We start from the raw sequence: 24,526 nt of genomic DNA, 5'->3' as shown, positions 1-24,526 counted from the left end.
TTAGATGATTGTTGTAGAGTTCTAACAACAACCTTAAGCCCTGAAAAGATGCACTCACTTTGATTCCTAGACCACAGTTTGTCAYTTCTTAGTTATCCATCTTTCACTATAGCAGTTGATGTTGTTTTTCCCAGTAAAGCAGTTCCCAGAGGGGCAATTCCACAGGAACAGAATGATGCTGAGACTCGATTTTGTCACTTTAAAATGTATGCCAAACAAAAACCAATGATTGCAAAGTTAAACAACCCATGGAACTCTATGCACAAGGACGACTTTAACATTTTACAAAACACATTTACAAAAACAATGCAGATGCAAAGTTAGGTGACAACAGCACAAACCGTCATTCTGCTACTGAACTTTGCATCTGCACTGTTCTTCAACTAAATGTGTTTTTGTAAAAAAAAAAAAATGTGGAAATTGTTAGAAGCAGTACTTGTGCATAGAGTTGTATGGTCCACTCCTGCACACAGGACAGGACGTAAATTCAGCAAATGTGCTGGTTTAAAAGCTTTTAAAACAGAGCGGCCTGTATCTCTGGAGAGGACTCCTGCCCAAACTGCCGAAGAAATAGGGCATTTAGCAAGGAATACCATTCTTCACATTCTTCATAAAGGGTGACTGTTTAGTTATTTTTCCTTCTCCTTGGCCTCATTAAGAACTTATTACTTGTTCAAGGTGCCCCATATACAGTATTGAGGCAGCATCTTACAGTATTAGGTCTGCTCGAGGACTCATTAATGGTACAAAGATATCAGGACAGGAAATATTCCCCCAGAGTTTTCTCAACGGCAACTGGATTGACCCAGCACATCTGGGGTATGCTGATCTGAAAGCTTTTGAATGTAGCTCTCATTAATTGATTTCATATGTCCTCTACTGAATGTCATACAGAGATGTTCCCTCCCTGATGGTATGACTTATTTAGCTTGGAGCTTATAGAGCTCTGAGATTCAGACCACATTCCTCTCCTGTTATTCAAACATTCACATAACTGCTGTTTCACAACTCTGTGTGTCTGTTTGCGAGAGGGGGCCAAAGAGATGGGAGGGAGGGAGTGTGAGAGGGAGAGAATGTCTAGCTTTTTCACCCTCTGTTTTAATGGATGCCTATGTGATCGACAGGGTTTGTCGGACTGCAGAGCAGGAAAACCTTGAGGCTATTGAACGGTGCAAAACAATATTGTAAAGACGCCTTAAATATGTCTGACTTGCTTTCTCTCTTTGTGTGTCTGTTTCAGTTGCCTTTTGGGGAGACATTGCTCTGGATGAGGAGGACATGCGCATGTTTAAGGTGGACCGGATTATAAACATGGCCCAACGGACCGTCCAGACCTTCAATGAGACAACCACAGGTGAGCAAGAGCTGTGAGGCTGGCTGACCCAGTCATGGTTACTGAGAATAAAGACTAAGGCCTATCGCCATAGCCTAAAAGCGTGCATTTTCTTGTAAACGTGCCTGTCATCAATCCTAAAAGTCTGACTCCATTTATGCATGTGCTATTATATAGTGCTGACTAAAATGTCTCCTTAATGATACAATACAAACCAGTCCAAGAAAAAAAACTTGCATTCAGTTAAATAGTTCCCACATTTTCCCACCTCAAGGCCAATTATGCAAGGAGGCTTTGTAACTCTCTCCCAGTGCATCTGCCAGGAAGATGTATACGATGCATGAACCACTCAGCACCAGGTGATGATGACTCTCCAACACTGGGTTGGCCAAGACACCTGTTGTAAACAAACAGCATGTTTATCACCAGCACTCTCAAAGTGTTTATGTAAAGAAAATGCTCAACAAAGTTATAAAGCATGCTTCATTGTCATTATCATCTCTTTACCATTTAGGAACAGCTGAAATGTTGTAATCTCATCATGGTTTMTACCATGTTCTCACCAGAGTTGAACTTTTTAATTGGATGGTTTTCTGTGATTATATTGTACAAACCTCATCTTTGGCTGGTAATTGGGAATGACAGGGTCTTCTGCCAATGAGACCAGTCGAAACAGAGCATTGCCAAACCGGCAGGGATCACACCGCAGGAAAAGGGCGGCAACCTCCAGACCTGAGAGGGTGTGGCCAGAAGGTGTCATTCCCTATGTCATCAGCGGGAACTTCAGTGGTAAGTCCCACATCATCACTGCTGTTTACTTGCCCTATGTGTCTTATATGCGCCCTATAACATAGTTCCTACTAAAAGGTGGTATCTGGTGTCCATTAAGCATACTTCAGCATACTTGCATCCACTACATTAAAATGAATGTCTTGGCAGCTATTGGACATAACATTTTTTATTAACTTTACTTGGGATGAATTTGGCACTACGAGCAAGTTGTTAGCATTGGTATTTTATCCTCCTTTTTATGTGACTTATGGACATCAGCCTCACTGATCTCCTCCCTTCTTCCCGTCACATTCAGGCAGCCAGCGGGCGATATTCCGCCAGGCCATGCGTCACTGGGAGAAGCATACCTGCGTGACCTTTATCGAAAGGACAACAGAGGAGAGCTACATTGTGTTCACTTACCGTCCGTGTGGGTAAGTCCACGCAGGCCTGGGCTGGCCTCCCTCAGGAAGGGTAGCTGGTCAGCCTGCTCAGACATGACAGTCCTTTATCCACACAGCCATAATGAGTTATCGCTTAAGAACTTTTCCTTACCACTCCTCCATTGTCCTTTAGTGCTGGCTCATCCCCTCTGTCCGCAGTCTGTCTGCGTGAGTTGTGCTAATTGCAGCCCCCTGCAAGTCCTGAGAAAGACAGCCATTCATGCCCAAGGAATGCATGCTGTGCCTCATAGTTCTGACACATCTTTCACTGAGCACTGGTGTCACACATGTTTTTTTTAATGACACCCAAGGGAGACCTCKWCAGCTTTAKCATAACCCGTAATTCCACATTATATATTTTGTCATTTTCCCAGCTATGCATGTTTTTAAGTTCAAAAGATMTTACACAAAAACGGTAGCCACGTTGATGGCGTTATACTCTGGCTCTGCATGTACAGTAAATCCGTTACCAAGAAGAACATATTAAAGAGCGGATATGGAGCATAAATGGACCTTTTTCCACCCAGCTGTTGATAGCCATTTTTAGCCTGGTAACTGTCCTCCGGAGTAACAGGGATGACATTATCCACTCAGGCGGCCGCAGTTAGTGGGAATGCCTGGGCTCTGGGCTGGCCAGGCCCCATCTGTCCTGTGCAAAGTTCAAGGCTCGTCTCAGGAAAGCCTGGCTCACAGTAATTAGAGAGAGGCTGGTTGGCCCACAGGGGCGCGGTGTGTGTCCATGGACCGGGGTTCCACACTGACCCTTTCATGTCAGGGAGGGAGAGAGGGAGAGCCCTGCAGTCTAAAGTCAGCCAGCCTTCACTGTCACACATTGTAACCCTCCATCTACAGTGAAGCACGCATCAATGAATGTCACCACTGTATTAGGATGTAGGGTCACCTCACCTCTGCTAGTTTTCCTATGACYTGCTAGAAAGGCTGTTAAGAATGCTGTTCCTAATACTGTATATATGCATTAGAGATGTGAGTTGAACCACAAACTGTTTAGGTCAGACCCTGCGTCTCTCCAGGAACAGGGATTCCTTCCATAGACTACTACACTTGGCTTATTAGTTATTTATTCACTCCTTCTGGTTTACACTTTCATGTTTGTGGAAGTAAAGTTCTATATATCCAGTGTAACATGAAGTTCACCAAGTTCTTGTTACATGATTGAGARGTACACAGAAATGTAGCGTTTACATAGTACTTTGGTAAGCACGATGGCRAATCTTGAGCTAATGCTCTCATCTTTGTGTCTGCCAAGTTAAAAGTGACTTAGTTTAGTCTAATATGTAGCCAGTTACCACAGTCTTTGAACTAGCTTGTTACCCTGCCTGTTGACCTGTCCCTGATCTTTGTTCTGTGTGTTGGACCCTGCAGGTGCTGTTCCTATGTGGGCCGCAGGGGTGGCGGTCCCCAGGCCATCTCCATAGGAAAGAACTGTGACAAGTTTGGAATAGTGGTGCATGAGCTGGGCCACGTGATTGGTTTCTGGCACGAGCACACCCGGCCCGACAGAGACGAACACGTCAGCATCATCAGGGACAACATCCAGCCAGGTAAGACTGCTTTGTAGACTGCTGTGTATGGAACAGCCCACTCATCTTTCCCTTTCTAGGAGATAGCCTCTCACTTTTGCTATTTAGTATTCTGGTACAGTATTTGAGGTAGTGGTGGGTTGCAGGTTTCAGTGTCTGTTTTCTTGCTTCCATTCACAGGACAGGAGTATAACTTCTTGAAGATGGAGCCAGGGGAGGTGGACTCTCTGGGTGAAGTGTATGACTTTGACAGCATCATGCACTATGCCAGGAATACATTCTCAAGGTAGGAGATCGGCCAAGTTCCACTTCATACACAGCAGAACAGAACAGACATCATGGAAATCAGTTACAGTTTAGGCCAGAGAGCAGTTTCCCAGACTGTCACTTTTGCTCTCATGTCTCACTTCAGGTCTTTTCCATGTGAGTCACTTCATAGTTCTACAATGTGTCAATGTCTCTTTTTTTTCTCCATTATTTTGTTTAATTTTAGAGCCAGGGGCTGACTTCAAGGCTTAGGAAAGGTGGTGCAAATTGAAGCTTAGATACTATTCAGTTAATGATCTGCTGACATTCATAGCCTGGGGGACAAATATACTGCTGATTTGTCACTGTTACTTAGCCTGTATGATGGTTGGTCTGATGAATTTAAAGTGCAGGACAAAGACACAACTCAGTGATGGACCTCATGAACGTGTCAGTGCCTTGGCATAAAGGAAGAACATCTGCAGAATATAATACTTTTTGGGAGTGTCTACTCTTTCRCTCTCTTCCGTAAATTTATTTTGGCTTGGATCTTTTAACTCTCTCAATGGTCACCGCTTACATTTGAGCGTGCAGTGGAAATGCTCAGGGGGTGAACTGACGTGGTTTCTGTGAGATGCAGAAAGGATTATATTGCTTGTCCTTGTAATGAGATTTCTGAGGGTAAAAAAGTGTAATCCACCAGGATGCCTGGAGTAACGTGTCATTAGAGTTGACACATCTGGCCCATTTAGCTTTTTGGGACCCAGAAAGAGCAGGATTACAGAGCTTTCGCTTTCAATCCTGGTGAATGTTTTATACGTTTTCCTAGACAGCACCAACTTTTTGATCTTGTATAGTCCACCTTACCCAGTCCATCTGTAGTCTAGTAGTAGAAGGGCACCTACAAAAATCAATGCACACAAACTGCAGCATGCTTTACCAACAGCATGTAATACAATGCCTATCTGTTTTCTATTATGGGGTTAGGCATATATCATATTGATTGCTTCCAGTCTTTCAGGTAGCTGCGTCTCTCAGTGGGGATGCTGTCCAGTGGCAGCTATGTATTAAGGGGGTATTTGTTGGATAAGGCTTTTTCCATGTAAAAGGATCCATGAGCACCAACATGTGAAGTTCATAGGAGCATGTCAAATTGGGTGTCAAATGAAAGCTAAGAGTCTCGATTTTTTAGAAATTAAGGCATATATCCATTTTTCAACCATTTTCCATCCTAAAATMTTGAATWAAGTGAAGGCTTTGATTTCTGGTCAAACAGATGGAAAAGGGGTCTTAGAAAACATCTACCAGAAACAGTCTTAAATACTAATGTTGAAATAAAGACGCCTACCAACTAATATCAACACATATTTAGTTTAGGAGAAATGGTTCAGCCATCTAAGTTTAGTACCAGGCATATACTACACGATTTTTCTATGCCATAATTTTGATGATTGGGGTGAAATCCTATGAATTTGGGCTAGGATCAGTAGGTCGGGACTGGCATAGTTCCCGCGGATCAAGGCCGCACCATTGATGGCTGTTACATACCCCTGTCAGATGTCCCGAGAATTTCTGGACAATTTTGGTCGATCATCTTGTAGTAGCAGTGCTGGGACGAAATTGGGCAAGGGCTGCTGCCAATAGCCAATGAGTATTCAGCATGTGAGTCCAAAACAATGACGGTGAAGAGGAAAGCAACAACAACACGAACCTTGTGGGCCGAGGTGATGGAAGACGTCGATGGAGCAGTTGGAGAGAACACGCTGCCTTTTCAACGGGCGAGTTTGTTTTACGTGGCCCGGTGCCTCAGTTGACTGGCGTTTGAATATTTTAGAACATTCCATAGGTGCTTAAGTGAAATACCCACCCAACCGGGCACCGGGCCATGCAAAACGAAATCCACCAATATTACGTCTATGTCCTACCATGACAGAAACCCAAAATATTATTCATATTTTCATAATAAGTATTCTGCGCCTCTGTCTCGTGTTTTAATGTTTCTGCACATAATAATGTGCACACTAACAAAGCAGCTCACTATTTGCATGTCGGAATTTTTTTCCTACGAAAACCGAGAAACGCAGGGCAGGACCAATCATCGTAATGTGGATGGAATGATAAGATCTGAGCATGTTCAAATTGTTACGATTTTAGAAGTCATGTAGTGTATGCACAGCATAAGAAACTGCCTTGTGCATAAACATTCTGTTACCAAAAACCTGTTACCAAAATATATTTTTACATTTCGCTCCCTCATTAGGAGGGAGGATAATGAAAGTTCACAGAAGTAACATGTAAAGGTAGACCTATCAATTAGTTATAGTATTTTTACTGATATCAATTTTGTTCAGGAATTATTAAGTGATTAAAACTCAATTCTGTTAGTAAATCGGTAAAGGAATTTCCCAAAAATACAGTACATACTAGAGTTGAGTACACTATAAATGTACTGTAGTGACCTCTACTCTACTGAGGGCTACTGTGCTGTACTTTAATGTACACACTTGTGAAATGTAGATGTCTATGATTGGTTCAGATTTGGTACAGTCTGGACCAACCAAATTTGGTCTTGTTTCGGGGCAGAGCTCATTAAAATAATTGCCAGTGTGTAGAATAATACCCAAATATGCTAAAGAGGATATTGCATATTTCTACCATTTGTGTACCTGTTCAGGATACATCACCATGAAGAGGATGACATTCATATCCATAATTATGCATTTCTGTGTAGTGCAGATCATGGAGCCAAGAGGATATTCCGTTACCGCAACTCCGTTACCAGGTGTAAATCCACTCTACTTACCGTAGTTCAATAACCAAAGTAGATTTTTTCAAAGTTAATGTGTCATGTCATAGCAGACACTCCATTCTTTCTGCAGACGTCTTTGAATCTTAATTTGGAGCAGATATTTAAGAGTTTTTGGAAAGCTTGGACACAAAGAACTGAGGGAGATTTCACCAAAATTCTGTTACCGAACTTTGCATTTGCAAAGTTCATCCAGGAAATGTTTTTTTTGTTTGTAAAAATGTCAGTGTAAAAAAGTTTTGTGCGTAGAGTTATATGGTTTGTTAAACTTTGAAATCAATGGTTTTTGTTTGGCGTACATTTTAAGTGGAAAAATCTGTGTCTCAATGCTATTCCGTTTCCGTGGAAGTACCCATAAGGTTTGATTGTGTCTACCTTTTGATGAGCCAGCTTTTACCCACAGCCACAGGTTGTTCCAATTATCCCTCCCCTGGTTGGCTCAAGCTACCTGAGTGTGTAGCAGCAGCCCAGTAAACCTCCACATCCAACCCCAGGTTCAGGTAGACCCGCTAGCACCAGTGGTCCTGCTGCAGCACATCAGGCTACATGGCACACTCATACCTCTGTGAAGCTCCTTGTAAAAGTTCTCCTCATAGTGTGAACTGCCTCATTATGCCACATAGAGCCCCTTTGAAGTGGCTTTGATCGTCGTTAGCAACATGATCCCACATACCAGGCTTCTTTAGGAGGTTATAGGGTTTTATTCCCGAGGTGTCTGCTGGCTAGCTTCATGGCTCCCTGGTGTAAAAAAAGATTTGTAAAAAATCTTGCTAGCATGATTTAGGTCAACCACTAATGATCACATAAAGAAGGAGACCATTCAATGTCATTTCCCCGACATTGACTTGACAAGTCAAATCTCTGAGAGTACAGAATCAAACTGATCCTGTTTCCAGGTGCGTTCTGACTGCAAGCTATAGATATTTCAATAAATTGTTGATATGATTGATCTATTGTGTCCTTTGTGATCAAGGCGTCATAGATGGTTTGTGCAGCTTTTATAAAGGACAAAAGGAGTGTAAAATATCCCACAGCTTTTTTTTTCATGGCCACGGAGATAGAATCTGTTAAGATTCTATTTTTGTCACACTTTGCCCTCTAAGATTTTTTTTCTCAGTAGAATCAATGTAATACTAAACAGCAGGAAAACCGCTATCCACTCAAACCAAACTCTAAGTGCTGTTGTAGTACATGCTGCTGCAATTTGAAATTCATATTTCACAAAATTGCTTCTTGTCCTTGAAGTATGCTTGAAAAGGAGAGCAGTGCATGTGTCATAGTTTTTGATACTCCACTGTGCCAGCTGACCTCTTTATTTCTCCCAGACTCCCTGTCGGATGCATCTGGAAATCTCTCCAGATGCTGTKCTGTTAGTCACAGACAGAGACAGTGGTGTCATAGTGGCTGTTTGAGATTTGGACCAGCTCAACTTCTATGACGACTGCATGCTTATTTGGGTTTTACCCATCTCCTTGCTTTTTAGGCTGCAGTTTGGCACTGTTTCTGTCTGTTTCCGTAGGATCAAAGCAAAGCCAAAAAGGTCCACTTGGGACTGAGTTGGAGATTGAGCTGTAAATTTGGTGTCATTACATAAGTCATACAGGCCCAGCATAAAGGTTGCATGACATCCTTGTCAGGAAGTGTGCAGTCTATAGTGGATTGCATGACAATGGGGGGGGATACCCTGGCACTGAGTTTAACATACCGGTAACATGCGGTTCCCTCCCTCAGCCATGTGTGTGATAGATTTTTGGTACTCGCTGTGCAACTCGACGCGGACTTTCTCTCGAAAGATCTTTTACATAAACAAAATGTGAAATTGTCTAGCGCTACAGACATCGGCAGCAGTGATTGTTGTTCCAATTCAATGCCTCTTTCCCAATTGCAGGAAGGGGTTTGGCATGCCCCAGCTTCCCAGTGTGAATGTAATGTGAGCCTGGGCACATGCAAGGCGAGTGAGAGTTGGAGGAGAGGGTGGCCAGACCAGACTGTAATCATTACTACATAGCTCTCTGGTATGAGAACCAGCTGTTGGCTCTCCTTTTGTTCAAAATTTCTTCCCTTTTTTTCACCGAGGCTGGCCCTTTCCTCAATACCTCCTATTGCAGTCTGTCCCAAATAACCTGCCATGTGCTCGTGGCAACTGGATTCTGGGAAACCGGGAGAGATTCTTTCTCTACAAGGAGGCTGAGATTGGATACAAACACTCTTTCAGGCCACTGCACAGAATGAGCTGTCTAGCACTTTATTTTTCTAACTGTACAGGCAWTGTGCTTGCCAGGGGATGACAATGAAGTAGGTTTGTGATTGTTGATGCTTTCTGCTCTATTGTCATTCAACCTCTCTGAGCATGTCCTATTTTCCCTGAGTATAGCCAGCCTTATTTAATTATTTTACTGTTTAGAGATGAAAAAGTAATGTATTGAGAGCGTGGTCAGTGTGTTTTCAGAGCACCTTATTAGGAGACAAGGGGCTCCTGTTAGGTTTTCTCAGTTTACAGTTTACACTTCCCCTGCATGCTGATCAGTGGAGGCTTCTGAGGGCAGGACTACTCATAATAATGGCTGGAACGGAGCAAATAGATTGTCATCAAACACATAGAAACCATGTGTTTGATACCATTCCACTCATTCCGCTGCAGCCATTACCACGAGCACGTCTTCCCCAATTAAGGTGTTACCAACCTCCTTTGATGCTGATGTACCTGTCCCAATGTCTAACTTTGTTTCCCCATTATTAGCCTGTGTGTTTGCACAGCGTTTTTACTGTAAATCACCGTGGGAAGCCAGGGCCTTTGCCGAGATTGTTGTTGGCAAGATTTCATGGGGAGCCCTCATGTTTTGAAGTGTCTCCTGGGGACAAGTAAGGCAGCTCCCCATGCTTTTTGTCTGGGGCATGTTACCCAACCCTGGGCTTTATCCACCCCTCTGCGCTGGGGACATTTTTCAGGCCTGGTGCATAAAGCAGAGCCAACTCAAATAAAGACCTGCCAGTATGCCCTTTGTCTGCTCTGACACTGGCTGGAGTGGCGTTGTTCACCGACAGCCAGCTTACGGGCTCCTGGAGGCAGGCAGGCAGGCAGGCAGGCAGACAGACAGACAGACAGACAGACAGACAGGCAGACAGACAGTGCTTAAACTGTTAGCTCAGGCTGCTCTGTTTGCACATGCCTGGCGTTGATGGGTACGTCACCATGGGAACAGCCAGGAACCAGGCTTTCCTCACCATTGCAGAGAGAGAAAAGGAGATGATAAACTAGCAAAGTGTCAAGTGAGAAAGTGGTGTGAAAAGGTCTGTTTTTTTGCCATCAACTGTTCTGGACTCCTTTTCAAGCCAAAGGCAAGCCACCATGATGTGATTTTTATCCATCTTTCTAATTGTTCTTGTTCTTTTGGACTTTTAATCCTTATGCTAAATATTGCTGTTGTCCATACAACAAACCAATCAAGTTTTATATTTTCCTATAGAGTTGTCAGAGGAGGGCGTTTGGTTTTTAGTATTGGAATTGGATAGTGTTTTTCTTCCATCTGCACAGCACACATGACGAGGTCAGTTTTGATCCCCAGACCTGTTTGAACTACCTCCTCTCTCTGAGGAGGACATTCATACAGCCTTGGAGGGGACCACTGACCAGTAACAGTCCATTGGTTGTTTTTTATATAATAATATATGAAGTTAGGTCATTGTTTTTGACAGTGTTGATAAGGGTCATGGGTCTGCTGATGGGTGTGGCTCCACTTCTCTGTGTTGAGTTCACTGATGAGAAAGACTGAATGGGCACCGCCTTGCCTCAGAGCCATACAAAATATACTTGATGTATTTCTGAGCACCACCAAGATGTATGATACCGACTAATGGTTTAGTTACTTGAGACAGAAACGAAAGTAGGGAGGTTGGTCGGGGAGCGTTATCTGTGACAGTCTAGCAATCCAAAGCTTGAATGTTTGAGTTGCGTCGGGGCCCACTGTAGCATTTTAGCTAACCTTTCCCCTAACCCATATTCTAAACTTAACCCAATTCACCTAACCATCTACATACATTTGCCTAACCTTTGTTGTTTTAGTTCTCCTAACATCTTAACCTCCAAGTAAATTCTCCCCATAATTCTCCTTTGTTGTTACGGCGCAACAAGCAACCTGGTCTCCGATAAAGATGTGCAATATTATACGTCAACCAAGATGTATGAGAAGGTACATCATCCAATTTGTATGATATTACCACAGAGTAAGACGTATGATACTACACATCCTCTAGTACGTATGTTATTGTATGTTATTCCATTTATAATGTAACCTAACGTATCATATCATACTAAAAGGAGTGTCACAGATTTATGTACAGAATAATACAAATTGCACTGAGACCACATTGTTGGGCAGCACGGCTTGGGATCACACTCGGTCTTAACTGGCATAATGTTCCAGTGCATGTTTTGTGGTGTTTTGGRACCATATCAATAAAATAAAATAAACTGTGTTTTATAAACTGTATGCTCCCCATACAGTATATCTCACTCCTTAGCTCAGGCCCTATTGGCTGCAGGCTGCCAGACTCACACACGTAAAGCTGTGGCCTGATGCTTCCATAAGTGTCAGCATCCTCAGTATATCACTGAATAATGCCTACTGTCAGTGTTAGTGTCAGCAGTTCAGCCGCTGGCTGATGGATCTTTAGGGTTCACCACTGCCCTCTGAGTGGTGTCTTTTCTGAGAAAGTGTGTATGTGCAAGTGCCTTCTCGGTTATGCAGTGTTTTGATCTAACAGCGGTCTCTTCTCCTGAAATGCAGAGGAATCTTCTTGGACACCATCCTGCCACGCTATGATGTCAATGCAGTGAGACCGCCGATTGGCCAGAGGACAAGGCTAAGCAAAGGGGATATCACACAGGCACGCAAACTCTACAAGTGTTCCAGTAAGAACAGCACAATTATTGCAAACAATATTCAAACACATTTTGGTGTATACAGTGGCAAGAAAAAGGTATGTGTTACCTGAATTTCTGCATAAATTGGTCATACAATGTTATCTGATCTTCATCTAAGTCACAACAATAGACAAACACAGTCTGCTTAAACTAATAATACACACATTATTGTATTGAATAGATCATTTAAACATTCACAGTATAGGTTGGAAAAAGTATGTGAAACCCCTAGGCTAATGACTTCTCCAAAAGCTAATTGGAGTCAGGAGTCAGCTAACCTGGAGTTCAATCAATGAGACGAGATTGGAAATGTTGGTTAGAACTGTCTKGCCCGATAAAAACACTCACACAATTTGAGTTTGCTATTCACAAGAAGCATTGCCTGATGTGAAACATGCCTCGAACAAAAGAGATCCCAGGAGACCTAAGATTAAGAATAGTTGACTTGCATAAAGCTGGATAGGGTTACAAAAGTATCTCTAAAAGCCTTGATGTTCATCAGTCCACGGTAAGACAAATTGTCTATAAATGGAGAAAGTTCAGCACTGTTGCTACTCTCCCTAGGAGTGGTTGTAAGGGAAAGATGACTGCAAGAGCACAGCACAGAATGCTCAATGTGGTAAAGAAGGATCCTAGAGTGTGAGCTAAAGACTAACAGAAATATAAGGAGCATGTTAACATCTCTGTTGACGAGTCTACGATACATTAAACACTAAACAAGAATGGTGTTCATGGGAGGACACCACAGAAGAAGCCATTGCTGTCCAAAAAGAACATTGCTGCACATCTGAAGTTTGCAGAAGTGCAGCTGGATTTTCCAGTAGATTTTCCAAAATATTCTGTGGACAGATGAAACTACAATTGAGTTGTTGTTTGGAAGAAACACACAACACTATGTGTGGAGAAAAAAAAGGCACACAACATCAAATACTTATSCCAACTGTAAAGTATGGTGGAGGGATCATCATTGTTTGGGGCTGCTTTGCTGCTTCAGGACATGGACAGCTTGCTCTCATAGACGGAAAAACGAATTCCCAAGTTTATCAAGACATTTTGGAGGAGAATGTAAGGCTATCTGTCTGCCAATTGAAGCTCAACAGAAGTTGGGTGATGCAACAGGACAATGACCCAAAACACAGAAGTAAATCAACAACAGAAAATAATACGCCTTCTGGAGTGGCCCAGTCCTGACCTCAACCCAATTTTGAGATGCTATGGCATGACCTCGAGAGTGGTTCACACCAGACATCCCAAGAATATTGCTGAACTGAAACAGTTTTGTGGAAAGAGGAATGGTCCAAAATTCTTCCTGACCATTGTGCAGGTCTGATTCCAAACTACAAAAAACATTTGGTTGAGTTTATTGCTGCCAAAGGAGGGTCAACCAGTTATTAAATCCAAGGGTTCACATACTTTTRCCACCCTGCACTGGGAATGTTTACACGGTGTGTTCAATAAAGACATGAAAACGTATCATTGTTTGTGTTATTAGTTTAAGCAGACTGTGTTTGTCTATTGTTGTGACTTAAAATTTGATCTGATCTTCCTCTATGACCAATTTATGCAGAAATCCAGATCATTCCAAAGTGTTCACATACTTTTTCTTGCCACTGTAGTTTGTACATAGCATAAGGTAGATATTAAATAATAGGTCTGATAATAATGCACAATGGACATTATATAGTGCTTTGTTGCTTTTGCTTACCTCTGAGAGTGAGAAATGTTATTCTACTTTTTCGTGTCTCTCAATATCACAGCGTGAATACTCAAACTCTCCTTGTTTTCCTAGATGTAGTTTACGTGTGGAAATAGTTGCGCATCTACCATTGATGTGACGTGGTTCCCTGGCTACAGTTGCCGTGACTCCCTGGCTAGGGGAAGGAGTGTAAACAGTGCCCTAGGACAGGAAGTGTCATCACTCTTTCCCAGATAGACTCAAAAGAAAGGCTGGTCTCAAGAGAACAATGACTAGAATGATGGCTGGGAATCAACATACTCTATTCTTAGGGTCCAGAGATCAAGATATGTTCAATGAAAACTGAACATATGTGTTCTAAAGGAAAACATCCTGCCCTGACACTTTACCAGTAGTTATGTTGGTCTTTAGAAAGACTTAGAGGTTTAATAAGGTTAAGGCTGAAGGGACAACGACTACAGGCGCAAGGTCGATTTTATAGCATAAACCGACAAGTTTAAAATAGTCATTTATAAAATAAAAGTGATGTCAGAGCGTTAATTGTGGGTCAGACAGGGAAAACTGGGTTTGTCAGAACCACATTAAAGCTCAATGAATAAACAGTATACTGCTGGCCAGAACTGGACCACTGAATGTGGTTTTAGTGGGGGGAATCATCTTTCTTCACCATAGAGGGTTTAGAGAGGTGGGGCTGTTTGAGTGGGTGTGTTATGTGTTCTTCACAGTGATAAACTCTCTCTCAGTGGAACAGGGGATAGTGGATGATGTGGCGCACAGGGGATGCAGCTAGGAAGGAGTCTCTCTCTCAGTTTTCATGGAAAACAGATTGTACGAGCGCAGCGCAGTGGATCCTTATTCACACAGCATTCCTGGGAGCATTTGTCATCCCCTCAGAGTGATTGTTAATGGTTTAGCATTAGCAGACCTCTGCCAAGCGTTATTTGACYCTTTATGGCCTGGAGGGAGGGAGCCAATGAACGTAACCAGTTGTGGGAGATGTTTTTCTTACTCCCGCTGAGTAAGAAAAACTCAGTAAGAAGTTCCCCTAGAGCACTGTGCATGCATGATGGTTGAAATTATCCCCTGTAGCACAGTGGGTTTAGCCAGTTGGCCAGGGGGAGGATTGAACTACCACCATGTTCATAATGTATTAGGTCTCCTAGAGGATTTGGTTATTTACAGTAGGCCAGATTTATTTTGAGACAATGCACATACGGTCTTCTATTGCTTCTCATCAACTGGAAGAGGTTGATAATCATCATCATCAGCAGATGATATTTTGAAAATGAAAGAGTTGCCCTCCTCTTAAGATTCACGATTATAGTTGTAGCATCAAACTGCTGTCTTCTACAGTCTGCCTTTAGTGGGACTTGGCTACTTCATTTCTGTTTCTCAAATCAGTATTTTAGCCCTTATCAGACAGAAACTAATTGCTAGATTCTCCACTGGTTGACGTGGTCCTCATGTTAATGTGTCTCTCTCTTTCTTTGTTGATAGGATGTGGAGACAGTCTGCAGGAAAGCAGTGGGAACTTCTCCTCTCCTGGCTTCCCCAATGGATACTCAGCCTACATGCACTGCATCTGGAGAATATCGGTCACGCCAGGGGAAAAGGTTGGAGGCCATGGAAAACTGACTGAGATAAAAACTTGGAGAAGTGCTTTGTTTATTGTGACTTAGTGATAACTCTGTTCCCTTTGTCGGTCACTCTGTATAACATACCATGGGGAGTCAACGACCAATCATATTCACTGAAAACTGAAATCATGCCCAACGGGCCAATAGATAGATGCCAAGCCCGCCATTGGAAGCCCCGCCAAACCTGGCTATAATACTGGGGTTCGTGGAATACCGGGGAACGTGTTTCACGCAATTTACTAACTAACAATTTACTAATGCAATTTACTAACTTTTCAAGCAAACGAAGACTACGAGATTCGGCTCTGTGTGGAGACAGTACCTGTAGATGTTGCGAGTTTTGGGTCTTGGCATTGGTTTTTGCGTTTGCTAAAACCCCACTACTTTCTGCTCTGCTTGTGTAGCTTATGCTTCCTTGCTTGAATAAGATGACCAGTAGTAAGAGTAAGTTCAAAAAGTCTAATCAGTTGAGTTTGAACCACCGATCGTGCCCTAGGGCATGTGGTTTCACAATGAAAATTAAAGATACTCATGAGTTCTGTCCTGTTGCCTGGGGTGGAAACACGCTTTGGCTCAGAAAAGTTTGTGGGACATTTTCTCCGGCTTGGTTCAACTTCCATTGGGCGTTGGGCTGACTTTGTGAGAAAGWTTGGGGCTGCTGGCGAAGGGTCTTCCGGTGAAGCGACCCCAGGAATGGGGTTGTCTGAGGCCGGAAAAGAGCAGCAGTGGTGGTCAAATTTGTCAACCCAGCCGAGTGAGGCTCATTCTGGTTTCTCTGGCAGTGTTCAGAGTCCAGATGATATACAATCCCTTGTTGGCTTTTCAGAGTTTGAGTGTGAATCGGATGTCATCAGTCCGGGGCAGCCTAAAGCCCCGGCTTTGGATTCTGTGTGGGAGAGTGAACCATTGGTGGTATATGTGCCTTTTGATGGAGCTGTGTCATAGGGTGGTAGATCACCTGTGGGTGGATTGGCCATCTTCTCCCCCACAGCAGAGTTGCTCCAAGTTTGGGGGAAGGTATTTACCTCCTGTCTCTGCAGCAGTGAAGCGTTGCTTACCCCTATTTAAAGATTTCACCGATGAGCTAAAGGCGACCTGGGATTCCCCTCATTCAGCCAGGCTGGATCATGAATGTAGAGGATATGGAGAAAGCTGGGCTTGTTTGCACAGTGCTGATGGATGGAAAGCTGGCGAGTTACTTTTGTATATATAGTGTATGTGGAAACCCTTCAAATTAGTGGATTCGGCCATTTCAGCCACACCCGTTGCTGACCGGTATATACAATCAAGCACATAGCCATGCAATCTCCATAGACAAGCATTGGCAGTAGAATGGCCTTACTGAAGAGCTCAGTGACTTTAAACGTGGCCACTGTCATAGGATGCCACTGTTCCAACAAGTCAGTTTGTCACATTTCTGCCCTACTAGAGCTGCCACAGTCAACTGTAAGTGCTGTTACTGTGAAGTGGAAATGTCTAGGAGCAAGAACGGCTCAGCCGTAAAGTGGTAGTGCGTAAAAAGTGTCTGTCCTCGGTTGCAACACTCACTACCGAGTTCCAAATGGCCTCTGGAAGCAACGTCAGCACAAGAACTGTTCGTCGGGAGCTTGAATGAAATGGGTTTCCATGGCCGAGCAGCTGCACAGAAGCCTAAGATCACCATGCGCAATGCCAAGTGTCGGCTGGAGTGGTGTAAAGTTCGCCACCATTGGACTCTGGAGCAGTGGAAATGCATTCACTGGACTGATGAATCACACTTCACCATCTGGCAGTCCGATGGACAAATCTGGGTTTGGTGGATGCCAGGAGAACGCTACCTGTCCCAATGCATAGTGCCAACTGTACAGTTAGGTGGAGGAGGAATAATGATCTGGGGTTGTTTTTCATGGTTTGGGCTAGGCCCCTTAGTTCCAGTAAAGGGAAATCTTAACGCTACAGCATACAATGACATTCTAGACAATTCTGTGCTTCCAACTTTGTGGCAACAGTTTGGGGAAGGCCCTTTCCTGTTTCCGCATGACAATGCCCCCTTGCACAAAGTGAAATTCATACAGAAATGGTTTGTTGAGATCGGTGTGGAAGAACTTGACTGGCCTGCACAGAGCCCTGACCTGAACCCCATCGAACACCTTTGGGATGAATTTGAACGCCGACTGCGAGCCAGGCCTAATCGCCCAACATCAGTGCCCGACCTCACTAATACTCTTGTGGCTGAATGGAAGCAAGTCCCCGCATCCAGTGGAAAGCTTTCCCAGAAGAGTGGAGGCTGTTATAGCAGCCAAGGGGGGACCAACTTCATATTAATGGCCATCATTTTGGAATGAGATGTTCGAGGAGAAGGTGTCCACATACTTTTGGTCATGTAGTGTTCTTAGCCTCTGGGGCTAACAATGGGGCTAATCCTAGCACGGTGCTTCCAAATAAACAATGCCAGTTCTCAGCGGATTAGCTGGACAAAAAGTGTACCAGGCTAAGGGTGTGGCGGCCTAGTCATTGAATATGGTCACAATGCTGCAGATTTACAGTGCATTCGGGAAGTATTCAGACCACTTGCCTTTTTCCATTTTGTTACGTTACGGCCTTTTTCTAAAATGTATTAAATCGTTTTTCTCCCTCATCAATCTACACACAATACCCCATTACTACATTTTTGCAAATGTATTAAAAATAAATAACTGAAATATCATGTTTAAATAAGTATCCAGACCCTTTACTCAGTACTTTGTTGAAGCACATTTGGCAGCGATTAGAGCCTTGAGTCTTTTTGGGTATGACGCTACAAGCTTGGCACACCTGTATTTAGGGAGTTTCTCCCAGTCTTCTCTGTAGATCCACTCAAGCTCTGTCAGGTTGGATGGGGAGTGTCGCTGCACAGCTATTTGCAAGTCTCTCCAGAGATGTTCGATCAGGTTCAAGTCCGGACTCTTGCTGGGCCACTCAAGGACATTCAGAGACTTGTCCTGAAGCCAATCCTGCACTGTCTTGGCTGTGTGCTTAGGGTCGTTGTCCTGATGGAAGGTGAACCTTCACCCCAGTCTGAGGTCCTGAGCACTATAAATCAGGTTTTCATCAAGGATCTCTGTACTTTGCTCTGTTCATCTTTACCTCGATCCTGACTAGTCTCCTAGTCCCTGCCGCTGAAAAACATCCCCAAAGCATGATGCTGCCACCACCATGGTTCACGGTAATGTTTGTGTTAGGTTTGCTCCAGACATGATGCTTGGCATTCAGGCCAAAGAGTTAAGAGTTCAATCTTGGTTTCATCAGACTAAAGAATCTTGTTTCTCATGGTCTGAGAGTCCTTTAGGTGCCTTTTACTGAGTGGCGGCTTCCGTCTGACCACTCTACCATAAAGGCCTGATTAGTGGATTGCTCCAGAGATGGTTGTCTTTCTGGAAGGTTCTCCCATCTCCACAGAGGAACTCTGGAGCTCTGTCAGAGTGACCATTGGGTTCTTGGTCACCTCTCTAACCAAGGCCCTTCTCCTCCGATTGCTCAGGTTGGCCGGGCGGCCAGCTCTAGGAAGAGTCTTGGTAGTTCCAAACTTCTTCCATTTAAGAATGATGGAGGCCACTGTGTTCTTGATGACCTTCAATGCACCAGAACTTTTTTGGTACCCTTCCCCATATCTGTGCCTCCACACAATCRTGTTTCAGACCTCTACTGACAATTCCTTAATCGTCATGGCTTAATTTATGCTCTGACATGCACTGTCAACTGTGAGACCATATGTAGACAGGTGTGTGCGTTTCCAAATCATGTCCAATCAATACAATTTTACCACAGGTGGACTACAATCAAGTTGTAGAAACATCTCAAGGATGATAAATGGAAACAGGATGTACCTGAGCTGAATTTCGAGTCTCATAGCAGAGGGTCTGAATACTTATGTAAATAAGGTTGTTTTTTTAATTGAAATTTGCTAAAATGTCTTAATGTCTTAACCTGTTTTTGCTTTGTCATTATTGGGTATTATATGTAGATTTAGATTATTATTATTTATTTACCCATTTTATAATAATGCTGTAAGAGAACAAAAAGGGGAGGCGTCTGCATACTTCTCGAATGCACTGTATCATATACATTTTCTGCAGGAGCTGAATAAGACCATGGAAGCGGGGAAGCCGGTTTCAGAGTTTCTCGATGAAATCCGTGCTATGGCTGATTTTGTGCTGCGTCTGTCCCGCTGTACTATCCTGGCTGTGGGTAAAATATTGGTGGATGGTGATGTATTTGGATGAGCCAGTTTCGCCAACAATTTTGTTTGGCTCGGCTGTGGAGTCCTTACAGTCATATTTCGAGGAGAAACAAAAACAGGACACAGCTCTTCGAGTCCTTTTCCCACGAGGCTCGGCAGTTCCTGAGGAGTGAAGGAAAGTGTCCAGGCCAGAGGCAGGTTTCCCTGGGCCAGGGGCGGCTTCGATGTCTGTTTTTGACCGTCTTTGTGCTTCTGGGCGGCGGTGGATGTCTTGGCACGGACTCTTGGCTGGGTCGAAGGAGAGTGGGGTGAAAGTGGATTCTTCCGCGGTATGGGTGCAAAAGCAGACCTCGCGACACTAGCTGGAGGCTGGGGGAATGGAAGTGTTCTCGGGGGCCCTCCTCCCCAAGCATTTACGGTGGTAGCAGTGCTCCAAAGTGGCTCGATCAATGGGGGCAAGTTACTAGTTGCCGAAGTCCCCAAACCCAGTTGGGCTCGGTATCAGAACTTCGGTACCACGAAAGCACATTGCTTTTACCCACGGTTCCTCTGTGTTCAGGGGTATCGAAAGTACGGTATCGTCCAGGTGTGGGCATAATAAACACATTTCCTTACCCACATTCACACACAGTTGTCAAGAGTGTTGGATATGAGAACAAGCATTGCAGAAAAAACAAATTATCCCAGTCCTCAAGCTGGTGCTTTGCCCCTTCAGGAGATAATGTATGGGAGACTGGCAGCATGCTCCGTCCAGTGGTGGGCATGTGCAGTTTCACCATGGGTGATGAGGACAGTGACGAGAGGGTACGGTCTGCAGTTCGCCCATGCGTCCTCCTCCTTTTCGATGCATCATTACATCAATAGTCCACAAGGTCCTAACGCCTGTCTTGAGAGAGGAGATTTACTCTCTCCTTCAAAAGCAGGCTATTCGGGTGGTCTCCGTGTCAGAAGTACAGAGCGGTTGGTATAGCCCGGTGCTTGTTAGTTCCCAAGAGCGATGGAACATTGCATTCCATCCTGGACTTGCGTGTTTTAAATAAGAACCTCAAGGTTTGCAAGTTTAAAATGCTCACACTTTGCCAGCTATTGCAGTCGGTGAGTCCCAGCGATTGGTTCACATCCTGAAGGATTCATCTTTTTTTAATGTGTATACATACTCCCTATAGAACGTTTCTGAGGTTTCATTTTAAGGGTGTGGCTTACGAGTTTCTGGTCCTGCCTTTCGGGCTTTCCCTTTTGTCCTGCACCTTTTATATGGTGGTGGAGGTGGCTTTGGCACTGATGCGGGGACAGGGATCAGAGTATTGGCTGGTCGTAGCGGAGTCGAGCGAACAGGTGGAGCTCCACACTGCCACGCTGGTTTCCCATATTCAGTCTCTGGGGTTCACAGGGAATCACAAAAAAAGTTGTTTGACTCTGGCTCAGCGCATTCAGTTACTGGGTCTCGTCTGGACTCTGTTCTCAATATGCTCTTCTGGCATGGTTTCAGCTGGGGCACTGTTTTCGCTTGTGTCTTTTGGTTATTGGGTTTGATGCCCTCTGATAGCTGTGGTGCTTCTAGGACTTCTGTTGATGTGTCTGTTTCAGCACTGGGTAATTGCTACGCATCTGGATGCATCTCACCACTGCCTTCGGTTGCTCAAGGTATCCCAGTCGAGCCTAAGGGCGTTGACTCCTTGGAGGGACCCACGACTGCTGTGGAAGGGGGTTCTCATTGGTCAGGTAGTGTCCCAGTGGGTGATAACTTACTGGAATGGGGAGCGCTGTGGAAGGGGTACTCGGAAAGAGGGATTTGATCAACAGCGCAAAGGGCGCTCCATATCAATTACCTAGAGCTACTGACTGTTTTGCTAGCGCTGAGGCGTTTCTTTCCAATGTTGGAGGCCCAGCATGTGTTGGTAAGGTCCGACAACTGGACAGCGGTGGAATACATCAACAGGCAAAACCTGGCCCATTATCTGCTCGTATGGAGCAGTGTGSATTTCCTGTCACTCAGGACGACATATCTTCCCAGGTCTCTCAATGTAGGTGCGGATCTACTTTCCAGGGGGGGAGGGTCCTATCTCTACGGAGGGGAGACTGCACCCCCCGGTGGTTGTCCAGATATGGGACCGGTTCGGCAGGGCTGACGTAGATCTTTACGCAATGCGAGAAAACGCGCATTGTTGTCTGTTCTTCTCAATGAGGGATCTGGGCACTCGGTTGGGAATGGATGCTTTGGCATATCAGTGACCTCGGACCCTGCTCTATGCGTTTCCTCCGGTGGACATGATTCAGGCCACCATGGAGAGGGTCCGTAAGCAGGGTCTATTGTTGATTCTGGTGGCTCCCCATTGGCCAAGATAACCCTGGTTCCCGGAGATCATCCGCCTGTAGGGCGGTGACCCGTGGAGGGTTCCATGTCGTCGGGACAGAGAGTTTGGCACCCACAACCACAGATGTGGGTTTTGCCCTTGAAAAGTTGAATTTGACAGCTACGGGTTTACCCTCAAACGTGATTAAAACCCTACAGTCGGTGCATGCGCCCTACGAGAGGGTTATATACATATATAAGTGGTGCGCGTTTGAGTGTTGATGTCATGTTGATGGAGTTCTCCTTTTCAAAGCTCTTTGGTGGACATTTTGATGTTCTTGCAAGAGCTTTTTGAGCAGGGCCTTTCATTGTCCATATTGAAGGTTTATATGGCTGCCATCTCGGCGTGTTATGTAGGGATTGACTGCTCTACCCCGGGGTCTCATCCTCTAGTGGTGTGGTTCCTGAAAGGCATGCTGTGGCTCAGACCAGTGTCTAAGCCTATGGCACCGACCTGGGACCTGGTGTTGGTCCTGGACACACTGTTTGAGCCTCCCTTTGAACCATTGGAGTCTGTGGACCTGAAGGTAATTTCCTACAAGACTGCCCTGTTCATGGCCTTGCCACCTGCCAAGCGCGTTGGGAATCTCCACGCGCTATCAGTACACCCTTCCTGTTTGGAGTTTGCGCTTAGCGACTTCAAAGTGATGTTATGTCCTAATGCAGCTTTTACTTCCTAGGTTATGCCTATGTCTTACAGGTTCCTGGCTTTAGAGCTGTTCCTTTTTTTAACCTAAGTTTGTTTCCAGTAAACAACGGAGGTTGCATGGCCTGTGTCCGGTGCACGCTTTACTCACTTATATGGATGGATAGGATCAAGGATATCCATGTTTGTGACCATCTTTTTGTCTGTTTTGCTAATCCAGCTCTGGATAGGGTGCTTTTTAAGCAACGTCTTTCTCATTGGACTGTGGAGGCTATCTCCCTGGCATGTGACAGTAACGGACAAGGGTTGCCTAGCGGTATGTGTGTGCTCACTCCACTAGGGGTGTGGTGGCTTCATGGGCATTCCCCACAAACTTTTTTGAGCTTTTATCATATGGATGTAACTGTCCCAGTGTGGCTCATAGTGTTCTTATGGCTGGGTCCGGGAGTGGGTGTTATGCAGTGCGCAGGTTGCCCATTTATCCGTGTTACCACAGTTCCCTATGGGTTTGAGCCTTAGGGTGCGGCAGTGCGTAAAGAGGGCATTATCATGGTTACCACAGTTTCCTGTGGATTTGAGCCTTGGTCTGCCATGGCAGCAGCGAGTACACAGTTTCAAGGTTACTGCAGGTTTGCTGTGGGTTTGAGCCTCAGGCTGCCATGGTTCATCTGGTTGATGCTATGCAGCACGCCTGTGCGCTTTACCAAGTCACGACAGGTGTTCTGTTGTTTTGGACTTGCGGTTTCTTGCACGAGTACTGACATTTCAGGATGGCATGGTAAGTATTATTATTGGAACCATGGGGTCTATGGACTTCGTCTGCAGTGGCAGCGTGTCAGTGCGCATGGCCAATTTGTAGTAAGTTCAGGTTCCATATATTGGGCTCTGTTCAGGCTTCTCCCGTAAGTATTAGGGAAAAAGGGGACTTCTGTAACCCCTTTTTGGAGATGTGGGCCTGCTAGTTTGGTACCCTCTGAGCTGGCTTGGGGCGTGATTGTATGTCCCCATAGAATATTATACAGAGTGACCGACTGAAAGGGAAGGTACAGTTACGAATATAACTACAGTTCACTGAAGGCGGGAACGAGGTATAACATATTTTGGCCACATGCCGTCAGGGGGTTTGGGATCACTGAAGAGCAGTACTGAATTGAGGAAATTAATGCGAGTATTATTGCCAGGAAGGTAGGGCTTCCGAGGGCGGGCTCGGCATTCATTGGCCCGTTGGGTGTGATTTCAATTTTCTTCAGGTGAATATGATTGGTTGTTGACTCCCCACAGTATGTTATACCTCATTCCCTCCTTCAGGGAACAGTAGTTATATTCATAACTTTTTCTTAGGATGATATAATTTTAGAAAATCTCCATTTTAAAGTCAGCACTGGATTTTTGTTTTCTTCTCATGTTGAAACTGTTTGGACTGTATTTGGTCAGTAATCATCATGCTCTCTTGGTTTTAAAGATCATTCTGAACTTCACCTCCATGGATCTGTACAGGAGTCACCTGTGTTGGTATGACCATGTTGAGATCAGAGATGGATACTCCAGGAAAGCCCCTCTGAAAGGTTAGGATTTAAGAATGTCTTAGTCCCATACATACACTATGGTAAAGTGATGCTGAAAATAAACTTAAATGTAACACAAGGGTGTCTGGACAAAAAGGTCGTTCTGAGTGTAATAAGGTGGTCTGGTGTGTGTGTGTGTGTTCCAGGTCGTTTCTGTGGGGATAAGCTGCCTGAACCAATCATCTCCACCGACAGCCGTTTGTGGATCGAGTTCCGCAGCAGCAGTAACTGGGTGGGGAAGGGCTTCTCCGCTGTGTATGAAGGTAAGGCCAGAGCCCAATCCCCAGCAACCCCATAACAACACAGCTCAGCTGACTGACTGGCCACATGGGTCACAGATTGAACAACATGCCTGAAAGCAGCTCAG

At 44.6% G+C, this 24,526-nt stretch overlaps 1 protein-coding gene across 1 annotated transcript in view; it reads left to right on the top strand.

Moving 5' to 3' along the window:
* Window positions 1–24,526, top strand: part of LOC111973946 (bone morphogenetic protein 1) — a 65,150-nt gene that overhangs the window by 34,556 nt on the left and 6,068 nt on the right. Inside the window, exons 2-10 of the mRNA XM_024001398.2 lie at window positions 1,241–1,354; window positions 1,979–2,122; window positions 2,421–2,538; window positions 3,931–4,109; window positions 4,269–4,374; window positions 11,928–12,052; window positions 15,258–15,373; window positions 24,057–24,159; window positions 24,306–24,422. Of these exons, the coding sequence (XP_023857166.1) occupies window positions 1,241–1,354; window positions 1,979–2,122; window positions 2,421–2,538; window positions 3,931–4,109; window positions 4,269–4,374; window positions 11,928–12,052; window positions 15,258–15,373; window positions 24,057–24,159; window positions 24,306–24,422 (1,122 nt within the window). The remainder of the gene's footprint in view (window positions 1–1,240; window positions 1,355–1,978; window positions 2,123–2,420; window positions 2,539–3,930; window positions 4,110–4,268; window positions 4,375–11,927; window positions 12,053–15,257; window positions 15,374–24,056; window positions 24,160–24,305; window positions 24,423–24,526) is intronic.

The sequence above is a fragment of the Salvelinus sp. IW2-2015 genome, linkage group LG15, assembly GCF_002910315.2.
Source record: "Salvelinus sp. IW2-2015 linkage group LG15, ASM291031v2, whole genome shotgun sequence".
In the NCBI taxonomy this organism is placed as follows: Eukaryota; Metazoa; Chordata; class Actinopteri; order Salmoniformes; family Salmonidae; genus Salvelinus; species Salvelinus sp. IW2-2015.
Note: the sequence above shows the minus strand (reverse complement) of the source record. Positions and strands in the feature narration are given on the sequence as shown.